The sequence below is a fragment of the Papio anubis genome, chromosome 12, assembly GCF_008728515.1.
Source record: "Papio anubis isolate 15944 chromosome 12, Panubis1.0, whole genome shotgun sequence".
NCBI classification, from domain to species: domain Eukaryota; kingdom Metazoa; phylum Chordata; class Mammalia; order Primates; family Cercopithecidae; genus Papio; species Papio anubis.
Window position 1 is genome coordinate 92,418,039 of NC_044987.1, and position 13,838 is coordinate 92,431,876.

Here is a 13,838-nt window from a genome sequence, read left to right on the forward strand (position 1 = left end):
ACTTCATCCTTACAAAAATCCTATGCAGAAACGTTAACTATTATCACACTTGGTTTTTACAGATGAGGAAACTTGAGCTTCAGAAGATTAAGAGATTTGATCTGGCTCTTGGTGATTGAGTAGCAGAGCAGTAACTGGAAGCCATGTTTTTTTCCCTTCTAGTTCAGCCCTCTTCTACTACACTGCAGTTCTAATGCAAAACCATTTATAACAATAGTGCTGTCTGAACCAGGTATCCCATTTGCCTTTTAAAAATAATGACAAGTACATATCTGCTGACATTAGTCAGACTACTGCATGTGGAAGGATGGCAAACTCAAACTTAGAAATAATTGAGTTTCTTATTTTGAGGCACCAGGACTATGCTATATTTAGCTACTTTAACTCTTGCAGAGGTACAATATCTAGGTTGGCAGGTAAATATGGAAATGTAAATGAATTAAGAATTGTTGACAGAGGTGTATTAAATTTTAAGAGTCTTAGGAGGTCCTCTGTAGCTGGAAGTGGAAAAATGACACTTCTTGCCTTCTTGCTAAACTCTAAGTTATCTTTTAAAACTTAAGAATCTAACAGTAACAACAACCATTGAATCTACTACTAACAACCACTGAATTGTACACCTAATGGATGGACTTACAGTATACAAATTATACCTCAATGAAGCTGTTCAAAAGAAAAATTAACCCAGCAGAGGAGTTGTTTTTTATTGCCTGAGGGTAGTTATTCAGTTTATTACATGTCCATATGCAAAATAAAACCAAGAAATTAAATATATTAAACCAAAGAAGATGGCACTATTTTTGTGGCTTCTATCTTCAATTTAACATATTATACTTTTAAAAATGTTAAACAAACCTACATTTTATCTTTTTCTGTTTTATCCCAAGCTTTGCTCCAGACACACCTTTTACCATTCCACAGAACTTTCACACTGCCTGCCTACATGTTGTGCTCTCTGCCCAGAATAATGGATTTATCTTTCTTTAGCTGGGTAACTACCACTCATGTCTCAAAATCCAACTCATGTGTCCTTGTCTATGACACCCTCTAGAACACTGCTGTCCATCAGCAATATAATACAAGCCACATGTGGAATTTAATAAAAATGGGTAAAAATAGGTGAAATTAATATATTTAATCAACCTAATATATCCAAATCTTATCATTTCCACATGTAATCAATATGAAAAATTGTTAAGATAGTTCACTTTTTTTTTTTTTTTTGGTCCTAAGTCTTTGAATTCTGCTGTGTAGTTACACATTTACACCACAACTCATTTTGGCCTAGCCACATTTCTTTTTTCTTTTTTGAGATGGAGTCTCGCTCTGTCACCCAGGCTGGAGTGCAGTGGCGCAATATTGGCTCACTGCAACATCTGTCTTCCAGGTTCAAGCGATTCTTCTGCCTCAGCCTCCTGAGTAGCTGGGACTACAGGTGCACGCCACCATGCCCGGCTAGTTTTTATATTTTTCAGTACAGACGGAGTTTCACCATATTGGTCAGGCTGGTCTGGAACTCCTCACCTTGTGATCTGCCCGCCTCGGCCTCCCAAAGTGCTGGGATTACAGGCATGAGCCACCGCACCCAGCCCAGGCTAGTCATATTTCAGGTTCTCAATATCTAATAGTGTAGTGACTACCATAATTGTGCAGCATAGCTCTATAACTGAAATTATACTCTCTTCTCTGTGCTTCCACAGTACTTCATTCAGGAATCTATTACAGTATTTAGCACATTTTTAATGATCACCACCCTCATCATAAATAGTTAACATTTATGGAATAACCACAACATTCTATATGTAAGTGAAACACATGCAAAAACTCATTTACCCTCTCAACGATCCTATGAAAGGTATTCTTATTATATAACCATTCTACAGGTGAGAAAACTGAAATTTAAGATTATACACCTAACCTCAGAACTATGCTACAATGAACCACCAAATGATGATGCAATTATATTTACACATTGGATTCCCCCACAAAAATGTTCTGGTGAATCCTATTCATCTTTGTATTCCCAGACCCTAGTAACCAGAAGGTAATGAATAAGTATTTCATGGATGGATAGATGAATGAAAGAATCATCTAAGATACTGATTTTGGAAGACAATAATGCTAACACCAGATATCCTCATTTTAAAAAAATAAAAATATACATACTAGTAACTATTCTAAAAAAATCAGGCAAAATAATTTAAGATTGATGAGGAATATTAAATGCCCCACCATCTCATTTTTTGGAGTTAAGTCTTTTTCCCAGAATGTAGAATCATTAAGCTGAAATACAAAATCATATTTCAGTTTTATTCTTTTATATTATTTAGGTAAATAGAATGCTCTTTTTCTGAAATATTAAAATTACTGATTTATACCTATGATATCTAATTCTATAATCATTTACATGACACATAATTGCATATTTCTTTAAGTCAACTTTTAGTGATGTATTTATTTTTATTTATTAATTTATTATTTATTATTATTATTATTTTTTTGAGGCAGAGTTTCGCTCTTGTTGCCCAGGCTGGAGTACAATGGCACGATCTCGGCTCACTGCAGCCTCTGTCTCCAGGGTTCAAACGATTCTCCTGCCTCAGCCTCCCCAGTAGCTAGGATTACAGGCGCCTGCCACCATGCCCAGCTAATTTTTTGTATTTTTAGTAGAGACGGGATTTCGCCATGTTGGCCAGGTTGGTCTCAAACTCCTAGCCTCAGGTGATCTGCCTGCCTCAGCTTCCCAAAGTGCTGGGATTACAGGTGTGAGCCACCATGCCTGGTCTATTCATTTATTTTAAATGTGTTTTAGAGACAGGGTCTTGCTCTGTCATCCAGGCTACATGGAGTACAGTGGCATGATCACAGCTCACTGCGATCTCCAATTCCTGGGCTCAAGTGATCCTTCCAAGTATCTGAGACTACAGGCATACGACACCACACACCTAGCTAAAAAAACCAACTTTTATACTACATCTTTTTTTGTTAAGAAATTACATATTGTGGACTGCAGTTAACTAGACTAAATGATATACATATATGAATTACCTAGCACAGTGCCTGGTACATGGTAGGAACTCAGTAAAGGATGGCCAGTGTTATTCATACAACAGAATAGGGAAATAAATACTAAAAACCAAAATGTTTCTTTTTGAATCTTTTCCCCAGTACCCTCGAAGTGTTCTACTTTACTATTTGGGCATCTTTTGAGTTTGAGTTTTGTTGGCTAGAGGGTTTTTTGTTTGTTTGTTTTCCTTCCAGGAAACAGGAGATGATTTGCCCAGAGTCATCAGAGATGAATATAAACAACTCTATGTCTCCTGACTCTGACTTTGAAGCTTTCTCCCACTACTGATGCTACTTTACTGTAAAGACAGTTCTGCAGAGTCAAAAAGCATCTACCATTGCTCAGTAAATATATTCAGGGTTATACTCAAGTATGTCTTGAGTGCCTAACAAGTGCCTGTCTGCTATGTCAAAATTATAATACATTCAAGAAGGAAGAAATCTAGCAACATAATTTCAGATGGTTTAACCATTATAGATTCTAGAATCAACCTACCATTGAGGTGAGAAAGATAGTCAATATAGGCCAGGACATACTCTGGAATGTCTCCATACTTTTTTAGCCCCAGCTCAAAAATCTTAAAGGCAACAGATTTGTCCTACAAGTAAAGAAAATAAAGTACAGATTTCCATGAAATGTCAGATAAAATACTTAAAAGAATATTAAAATTACACCTAAATATGACAAAATACATAAGAATTAAAACAAAATCATGTTAAGTAAAAATTGCTGAGCTAGAAACTATTCAAAGGAGTTTAGTGATTAGAAATCACTAGTCATTAATATAATGATTAGTAAAGCATGAATTAGAAATATAGTGATTAATAAAGCATAAATTAGCAGGTAGTTGGGGATGTGGATGATGCTCCATATAATTTTACACAGATACACTTAGACTGCCTTTACAAAATGGAGCAATAAAAGCTTAATGACAGAAGCTAAAACCACCTTTTACGAACCTCAGATGAAGGAAGTTGTTTTACCTTTACACTGGTATTTCAGTATTTACCTTACTACAGTAATATTCCATGAGTGCTGCAGTAACATAGACATGGTGGCGGGTTCTGGTATCTTCTCTTGCTTTTTTAAATATCATTCTTCCAGATTTGATGCCTTCTGCTCTCCGTGCAAATTTCATATATTGGATATATACCTATGCAAAAGAAAGTATTTGTGTTCTATAAGTTAGGCAGTATGTTTCCTGTATAAGAAAGCAATCCTCAATACCCAATAAATTAGAAAGTAGGAATTTAGATAATATTCTATTTAAATCCACAAGCTAATTTTTTTCTGGTATTAAGAGATGCATGCAAATTAATTTGTTTTTTATTGAGATATAATTCACATACCACAAAATTCACCCTTTACAATTCAGTGGTTTTAAATATATTTACAAGGTTGTGCAATCATCACCATTATCTAATTCTAGAATACGTAAAGTTTAAGAGTGAAAAGTGTGACACTACTAGAACATACTCCATTAATCAATGCCAATATCTAAAAAACTCAAGAGTTGGTTTAATACAAGCATGTTTTACAATACATGTTTTTGTTGAGACAAGAGTCTCGCTCTGTTGCCCAGGCTGGAGTGCAGTGGTACGATCTTGGCTCACTGCAACCTACACCTCCCGGGTTCAAGCCATTCTCCTGCCTCAGGTTCCCAAGTAGCTGGGACTACAGGCGCTCGCCACCAGGCCCGGCTAATTTTTGTATTTTTAGTAGAGACGGGGTTTCACCATTTTGGCCAGGCTGGTCTCGATCTCCTGACCTCATGATCCGCCTGCCTCAGCCTCCCAAAGTGCTGGCATTACAGGTGTGAGCTAACGCACCCAGCCTGCAATACATGTTTAACTTCATATTTTCTTGGTTTCTTTTTAAAGCCCACTACTCTATTTTCCAAACAACATATAATAGAACTTCATGGATAAACGATGAGCCATTTTATACCCAGCACCTACAGAATGTCCAGCACATCATGAATATGCAGTTTTGTTTAGTGAACAAATGACTAATTAGTAGGGTCCTAGTTTGCTCAGTTTTGATAATGTCTAGCTATGTTATCCAGTTTTGATGGATGGATGAATGGATGAATGGATGGATGGATGAACTATGAGTTCCTCAAGAAAAGGAATTTTATCTAGTTTGTCATTGTGTTGCTGGAGTCTAGCACAATGCATAGACTTCAGCAATATATTTGCTAGATATCTTTGTGGAATGAATTATAAGATGATGAATAAATGTAGGAATTATAGCAGTGGAATCCCAATATAAATCATTAACAAGAAAAAGTAGTGTAGCTATAATTGACTTGAGACAGATGGTCTGAAGACACACCCACAAGCCTGTCCCCTTCCTCTCCCAATGGGAGAGCACAACTGCACTTTTGCACTTGGGGCTTTGAAAACCACTATGATAGAGCAGGATTTAGAATAAAGTGAGTTTCAGTCTAATTTCTTCCCAGGATGTTGGTTTCTCCTGCCTCATTTAAAAAGAAATATTTATTAAGCAACAATTCTGTGGCATAAAGTGGCTTCAAACCATGATCACAAAGAAAGTGTTAGAGAAAGTGCCTCTGTATCTATTTTATACTGCTGCATTAAAAAGAGAAATTCTAGCAGAAAACAGATCAGTAATTGTCAGAGGTAAGGGCAGAGGGAAGGGTTATATCTACAAAAGGGTCACAAGGGGGAATTTTTGGAGGATGGTGGAGGTGTTTTCTATCTTAATTGTGGTGGTGATCCCATGACTCAATGTTATTTGTCAAGATTCATAGAACTATACAACAAAAACAGTGAATTTTACTGTATATAAATTTAAATTATTTTTTGTTAGATAAGACTGTAAAGGTGGGAAAAAAGAGATCTGTAAAGTTACTCACCAAGGTGGGGTCAATATCCTCAATTGCCAGAAGTCTGTTATATATACTGTGAACCTTTTCATACTTCATGCGACTCTAAGGTGGTAGAGAAGAAGTGAGTATCAACATATGGTCATAAATAAGCAGGATTTGAGCTCTAAGGAGTCCAAAAGCTATAACCTCCCACCCCCAATGGCATCTCCATTGAGCAAAAATATAGTATAAGCTGACAACTAATAACTGTTCATTTGGCATCATCTCTGTCTACCAAAAGCAATATGCCTGGCAAACAACCAGCCAGAAAAAAAGTTTAGTCCTGCAGTAAAAAATTGAATTATAAGAAGGCTCTAAACATTTTTACTTACCTCTTCATAATCTGCATATGCAAAATAAAGAAGCATATTCTTCTTCAATAAAGTGCTTATGGCTCTTTCATATATATTAGCAGCTTCATCACTAAATAATTTGGCATTATTCATATCCTAGGAGAAAAAAAAGAAAGCTCATCTTCAATAATTCTAATATAGTTGTGAGAGAATAAAATTAATAGTTACATCTATTTTATTTATTTATATGTGTCTAAGAAAGCATATATATATGTACACACACATATGTGTATTCACACACATACATAAACACATATGCATTTCTGGATTCTAAAAAAATTCCAAAAACTCCCTTCAGTAGTTTAACTTACAAAATAACCATGCAAGTACTCTAAATGATTCATCACTTTAATATGTTAAAAAACTGCCAGTTTATTTTAATTCTAAGGCGATCTAATTATATGAGTGTCACTAAGATTCATATGAACGTAAGCTTAAATTTTCAATACTTATGCTTTACTACCAAAATTCAGTTATATTTTTCAGTAAATCATTGCTATATCAAAACCACAAAAATATCAAAGTGGGGATAGGGAAGGAACACTTACTCCCTTTTCTGCAAGCAGTTTACTTGACTGCTCAAGATACTGGGCAGCTTCATACCAAATATCAGGGTGATGGCCCAGCACAAGCAGGCACTGTTCATAAGCAAACATAACTAAGGGAAGAAATTAACAAACAACATTCAATTAAAATAATAATTATTTGTAAAACTATCAATATAAGTATCATAACCAAATTAGGATCCTCAAAAATCAATGATAATTAGAAATAAAAACCATCATCCATCTAAGCTCCCTCCATCTATCCATCACTTATTAATTTTTTTTATTTTTGGAAGCAGGGTCTCTGTCACATAGGCTGGAGTGCAGTGGCACAAATATGGTTCACTGCAGCCTCGACCTCCTGGGCTCAAGTGATTTTCCTGCCTCAGCCTCCCAAGTAGCTGGGACCAGGTGTGTGCCACCACATCTGGCTTATTTTTTAAAATCTGTGGCCGGGTGCGGTGGCTCACACCTGTAATCCCAGCACTTTGGGAGGCCAAGACGGGCAGATCACGAGGTCAGGAGATCGAGACATCCTGGCTAACATGGTGAAACCCTGTCTCTACTGAAAAGCAAAAAATTAGCCGGGTGTGGTGGTGGACGCCTGTAGTCCCAGCTACTCGGGAGGCTGAGGCAGGAGAATGGCGTGAACCCGGGAGGCGAGCTTGCAGTGAGCGGAGATCGTACCACTGCACTGCAGCCTGGGTGACAGAGCGAGACTCCATCTCAAAAAAAAAAAAAAAAAAATCTTGTATAGAGACGGGGTTTCACCATGTTGCCCAGGCTTGTCTTGAACTCCTGGGCTCAAGCAATCCTCCCACCCCAGCCTCCCAAAGTACTGGGATTACAGATGTGAGCCACTGCACCCAGCCTAAGTTAATACTTATCAAGCACCAACTATATGACAGGGAATGTGGAAGGCACTGTGAATATACAAGTGAATAAGACTTCCTGTATTCAAGAAGTCTGCAGTAAATGGGGAGGATAGACAGAAAGCAAAGATCAAAAGTATTATAATGATGAAAGTATAGTATACTCTGAAAACTTACAGCAAGAGAACTTAACATAGTTTAGGGACTCAAGAAAGGCTTCACTAAGGAACTGACATGTAACACAACACCTGAAGAAGGGATGAAGCTGGTCAGAGGCAAATAAATGAAGTGGCGTAAGGATGGGGTAGATACAAAAATGGCATAGGCAAAGGAAACAATATTTGCAAAGACCTACAAGTAAGACAGCAAGCCAAGATTGAGGAATTCATAAAGCTCCAAATTAAGAGTCTGGCACTGGCATAGTAGTTTGTATCAGACCGACCCTCAGCAAGTAAAAATTATAAACAAACACAAATACAAAAGCAACTATCTAAAGGTACTGGAAATGACCAAAAGAAGCAGAAATCAGGATATTGAGCCCTTAAAAAGGTAGAACACCACTAGGTGAAATCCACATTTAATATGGCTTTTCCCTTCAAGCGCATGCCCATGTCGTGCACTTCTGGGATAGCTAGAACTCAAGTCAAATGCTGCAGTCATACTGTCCTGAAGTAACATGGAGTTCTGGCCTATGAGAGCAGCTGGAAATTGAGGGGAGACATCCCCAAAAGGAGAAAGCCAGAGCCTGAAAATCTGGGCATAAATGTTCTCAAATCCTCACCTGATCCCTAAAATGTACACACACAGGAAAGGATACAACCAGACCAGCAGAAAACAAAGCTGGAAGGCGGAAAGAGTTGAATAGATACCTCAGCAACTAAGGGAGATGAAGTTTAGAATTTGAGTCCCATCCGATTAGATGGTTGGGGCAAATACCTTAGACTTTTCATTGTCTTAGGAGTAAAGACTATGTCCCGAGAATAAAGTATTTAATCTGAGATTAAGGGTAAAACTAAAACAGATCTGTCTTCATAGTATAAAACCAAGCCTCCACAAAGTCCAAGTAATCTGACAGTAATACTTAACTTCCTGCTAAAATAAAAAAACATTCTTCAGAGGAAGATGACAGAATCTAGAGTCTTTACAATGTTTCATTTGTACCTTCATACAATATCTAAAAGAAAAAATTTAAACAGGAAATAGGAAAATGTAAACCACAGTCAAAGAGAAAAAACAATCAAAGAAAATAAACTCCATGGTGGTTGAAGGCCCAGATGTTGGAATTGGCAGATGAAGACTTTATAACTACTGTTATAAATATGTTCAAAGATATAAAGAAAAAGATGGTAATGAACAAACAAGGAATCTCAACTAAGAAATGGACACCATAAAAAAGAACTATAAAAATAAAAAATTTCTAACATGGATATTTATAGAACTGAAAAATATTGTATCTGAAATAAAGAATTCACTGGATGTGCTTAATTGCAGATTGCATATGATGAAAACAAAGGTTCAGTGAATATGGAGATCTATAGGAATTATTGAATCTGAAGAACAAAAGAAAAAAAGATTATGGGTAAAAAAGTTTTGGTAACCTATGGGGATACCAAGTGGCCTAACATACATGTAACTGAAGTCATGAGGGTTAATCTTGTTACCTCTTTTTGTTATAAGGGTCTGATCCTCTGTACGAAGAGGGTTGCTCTTTTCCCACTGTATATATTTCTTCCACATATCTACTTGTTGAGCTTCTTGAGGAGTATTCTGAGGAGGCACCGAGGGAGCATTACGGTCCAAGCCTTTCATTACTGTCTCATATTCCTAGACAACAAGCATTTAGAATTCTTTGGTGAGCCAGGAACAACTCAGATGTATGGGGGATGGGGTAGATCAGTTTGGAAGACTGTTCAAAATGCCTACTTTTTCCAAATACCACTTTGTTAATATAATCTGAAAACTACTTAAGAGTAGAGAGAAAGATGAGAGTATTATCCACTCAAGAACAGGTTCCCAGGAGTGGGTGAACAAAACACCCATGGGCCCTCTCTGTAAGTGATCTAGGAGGTTAACTTTACAGGATATAAGAGTTGACAGATCAATAGAATTGAAGATCTGGTGGCATTTATTATTGCCATCTTTGGAGAAACTGTCTTCTACAATTTCAGTAGTTTATATTAATAGGCTATTTTTCCTAACTTCTAAGAGTGTCAATGAATGGAAAGGTATGCACACAATCAAAATGTGTCACTGAGAGCTATGTTATTAGATCACAGAATAATACAATATTCAGACAAACCCAAATAAGAGAGGGAAAAGAATTACTTCATCAATTCTAAGTAGAGTCTTATCTCTATGTCCTGTTTCCATATTTTATAAAATAATTTCTTCTAAACCCAATTTATTATATTTTGTTCGTACAAAGAGATATTTCATTTCAATTATGTCATCTCCTCAGACTTTGCAATTAATTGCTGTTAAGATTGCTAATGATTGAAAATATCAAAAGTAATACCAGACAGGGAAGGCTCTGCTGTAAACAACAGGTTCATAATAATCATTAAAATAGATGGATGGAATTCCATACCTTTGCTACACGTCTAGCATTCATATAATCTCTACTCCGATCTTCAATCATTTTTTTAGCTAAATGAATATTGATACCCTAGAAAAAACAAAAATATTTTAAAATTAAGTATAGTTTCTTAAAAATTAGCACAATACAGTTAATTTATTCATTTACTAAATAACTTTAAATTCTTTATTTTAAAAGATTTCTTGTTTAATAAAGGTTCATACAGCTCATGAAAAGCAGGAAAAAAAAGGTTCAATCACATTATACATTTCAAAGATTAAGGAGGATGTGCTTACGTCTTATGAGCTGGCAGTAAGTTTCCATTTATCAGGAACTTTTAAAGATAGAATCATTTGAAAAGGGTCAATTATTTCATATAAGATTCTACTAAAAAAAAATGACATGGCTCATGCCTGTATAGGAGGCTGAGTTGGGTGGATCACTTGAGGTCAGGAGTTCGTGACCAGCCTGGCCAACATGGTGAAACCCCGTTTCTACTAAAAATACAAAAAAATTAGCTGGGTGTGGTGGCGTGCGCCCGTAATCCCAACCACTTGGGAGCCTGAGGCAGGAGAATTCCTTGAACTGGCGAGGCAGAGGTTGCAGTGAGCCAAGATCGTGCTATTGCACTACAGCCTGGGCGACAGAGCGAGACTCCGTCTCAAAAAAAAAAAAAAAAAAAAAAAAAAGATGTACAGATTCATCTGGGTGAATAGCCATGGTTTGACTTTGATAGCCCTTTTTCTTTTTTATAGACAGAGTCTTCCTCTGTCACCCAGGCTAGAGTGCAGTGGCGCCATCCTAACTCACTGGAACCTTAAACTCCTGGGCTCAAGTAATCCTCCTGCCTCAGCCTCCTGACATAGGACTACAGGTGTATCCTGCCAGGTCTGGCTCATTAAAAAAATTTTTTGTTGTTGAGACGTAGTCTTGCTATGTTGCCTGGGCTGGCCTCAAACTCCTGGTCTTAGGCAGTCCTCCCACTTCAGCCTCCCAAAGTGCTGGGATTACAGGCATGAGCCATCACACCTGGCTAATAGCCCTTTTCTAACTAGTTCTGTTGTATAACACTTTTTAAAGAGACAAACAGAAGTAGCAAGGAAAGATAAACATTACCACTCAGTGAGTACTCCAAGGATTCTAAGACCCTTTCAGGGAGTCCATGAGATCAAAATAGTTGTCATTATAATACTAAGACATTATTTGCGTCTCTCATAAAAATACAGGAGTTTTACAGAGGCTACGTGACATTTAGTATATAACACACTGAATGGAAGCAGATGTGAAAATCCAGCTGTTTTCTATTAAACTAGACATGAAAGAGATTTGTGAAAATAGAAAATAATGCCACTCTTCTAACTACATTTTTTGTTTTGGAAAATACAGTTTTTGGTCAGGCATGGTGGTTCGTGCCTGTAATCTCAACATTTTGGGAGGCCAAGGCGGGTGAATTGCTTGAGCTCAGGAGTTCAAGGCCAGCCTGAGAAACATGGAGAAACCCCATCTCTACAAAAAATTAGCTTGAGAGTGGTGGCGCATGCCTGTAGTCTTAGCTACCTGGGAGGCTGAGGTGGGAGAATTACCTGAGCCCAGGAAGTTGAGACTGCAATGAGCTGCGACTGTGCCACTGCACTCTAGCCTGGGTGACAAAGTAAGACCCTATCTCAAAAAAATAAAAATAAAAAATTCTTTGTGATCTTCAATAATTTTTAAAATCCAAAAACCATAAAGTTTGAAAACCACAGCTGATGCCTGTGAGGGAACAATTTCACTACCCTATATAGTTCTTCGAAATCACAATATACATACGAAGAACTTTCTTTTTTTCTCTTTAGAGATGGGGGTCTCACCATCTTGCCCAGGCTGGTCTCAAACTACTGGGCTCAGGCAATCCTTCTATCTCGGCCTCCCAAAGTGCTGGGATTACAAGTGTAAGCCACCATGCCCAGCCAAGGAACTTCCTTCGCTAGAGCTTATTGGCATGTGTATTTATGTATTCAGATTGATTAGCTCAGTTATTAAAAGCAGATACCAATAACACAAAGATCTTGGATTGTAGCCACACACTTCACAAATTCAAACCAATAATCACATCACTGTAATCAGGTGATAGAGGTGCACAGCAACTAAAAAATAATTCCCAAAAGGTACTATTGGAAACATAATTCCCAAAAGGTACTGTTTTATAGGTCAATGGCAATGTGTATGTGTGTGTATGAATGTGTGGACATGGCTTAGCGCAGACAAAAAATAGTTTTATAAGAACTATTGTTCTTCAGAGTATCCTCTAAAAAATAACACTAATATGGAGACTCAAAACCTTGCAAAAACATTATAGTGCTTTCATTACAATCAATAAAGAAATGTGTAACACTGATATAGAAAAGCTGTAATCTACAAATCCACAATGCATAAAAATTAAAATGGCTTGGTTTATAATAAACAACTACTCTGACCTAATTTACCTCTTCATACTTGTTATAGTCTCTCCAGAGTTGTTCAATGTTGATCATCGGATTAACACAACCTCGTTGATAAACTCTTCGGACAGCTGTTATTCTTTGATTTTCTGCATAAGATCCTACAGCTTCCCTGAGATTGTATAAGAAATGCCATCAATTATATTATAGCTAAATCTCATTCAACCCAGCAATCTCACTACTGGATATCTACCCAAAGAACAACTCTATGGAAAATAGTATGGCGATTTCTCAAAGAACTAAAAATTATATTTTAGCTAAATCAACTGTTTTTATATATATATGTATGTATATATACACACAAATACTTACACGCCTTTTAGGAAATTGATGTAATCCACCCAAATCTAAGAAATAAAAATAAAATGTTAATATCTTTCTTGGTATTTTCACATTGAAGTGCATATATTAAAAAGTTTTAACTCTACCTGATAGGACATAATTTCCATTCCAATTTTATCCAGTGCAAAGTCATATGCTTGAGCCATTTTTTCTCTGAAATGAACATGAAAGACGTGGTTTTTAAATTCTTTTGTTATTAAAATTTATCTACAATTAGGCCAGACATGGTGGCTCATGCCTGTAATCTCATTGCTTTGGGAGGCCGGGGCAGAAGGATCACTTAGACCCGGAGTTCAAGACCTGCCTGTGCAACATAGCAAAACCCAGTCTCTAAAAACATAAAAATTTTAAAAATTAGCTGGGCGTGGTGGTGTGCACCTGTAATCCTAGCTACTCGGAAGGCTGAGGTGGGAGGATTGCTTCAGCCCAGGATTTCAAGGCTACAGTGAGTTATGAATGCACCATTATACTTCAGCCTGGGTGACAGAGCAAGATGCTGTCTCTAAAAAAAATGAAACATAAATTATTATTTGAAGATAGGTATAGTGGTTCACTCCTGTAATCTCAATGCTTTGGGAGGCTAAGGCAAGAGGATCATCTGAGGCCAGGAGTTGGAGACAAGCCTGGGCAACACAGTGAGACCTCGTCTCTATAAATAAATAAATAAATAAATAAATAAATAAATAAATAAATAATGTACTTATAAGTAAAACG

The 13,838-nt window shown here is 36.9% G+C and overlaps 2 protein-coding genes across 2 annotated transcripts in view; one reads left to right on the forward strand and one right to left on the reverse strand.

The window, feature by feature from the left end:
* Positions 1 to 1,382, forward strand: part of TCP11L1 (t-complex 11 like 1) — a 53,508-nt gene extending 52,126 nt beyond the window's left edge. The window contains exon 10 of the mRNA XM_021925929.2: positions 63 to 1,382. Coding sequence (XP_021781621.1) covers positions 63 to 119 — 57 coding nt within the window. The 3' untranslated portion in view covers positions 120 to 1,382. The remainder of the gene's footprint in view (positions 1 to 62) is intronic.
* The window catches only part of CSTF3 (cleavage stimulation factor subunit 3), a 78,086-nt gene that overhangs the window by 8,305 nt on the left and 55,943 nt on the right, over positions 1 to 13,838 (reverse strand). Inside the window, exons 6-15 of the mRNA XM_003910063.4 lie at positions 13,211 to 13,277; positions 13,095 to 13,129; positions 12,768 to 12,894; positions 10,315 to 10,392; positions 9,389 to 9,551; positions 6,859 to 6,968; positions 6,290 to 6,406; positions 5,946 to 6,020; positions 4,077 to 4,220; positions 3,563 to 3,665 (exon numbers count right to left, since the gene is read on the reverse strand). Of these exons, the coding sequence (XP_003910112.1) occupies positions 3,563 to 3,665; positions 4,077 to 4,220; positions 5,946 to 6,020; positions 6,290 to 6,406; positions 6,859 to 6,968; positions 9,389 to 9,551; positions 10,315 to 10,392; positions 12,768 to 12,894; positions 13,095 to 13,129; positions 13,211 to 13,277 (1,019 nt within the window). The remainder of the gene's footprint in view (positions 1 to 3,562; positions 3,666 to 4,076; positions 4,221 to 5,945; positions 6,021 to 6,289; positions 6,407 to 6,858; positions 6,969 to 9,388; positions 9,552 to 10,314; positions 10,393 to 12,767; positions 12,895 to 13,094; positions 13,130 to 13,210; positions 13,278 to 13,838) is intronic.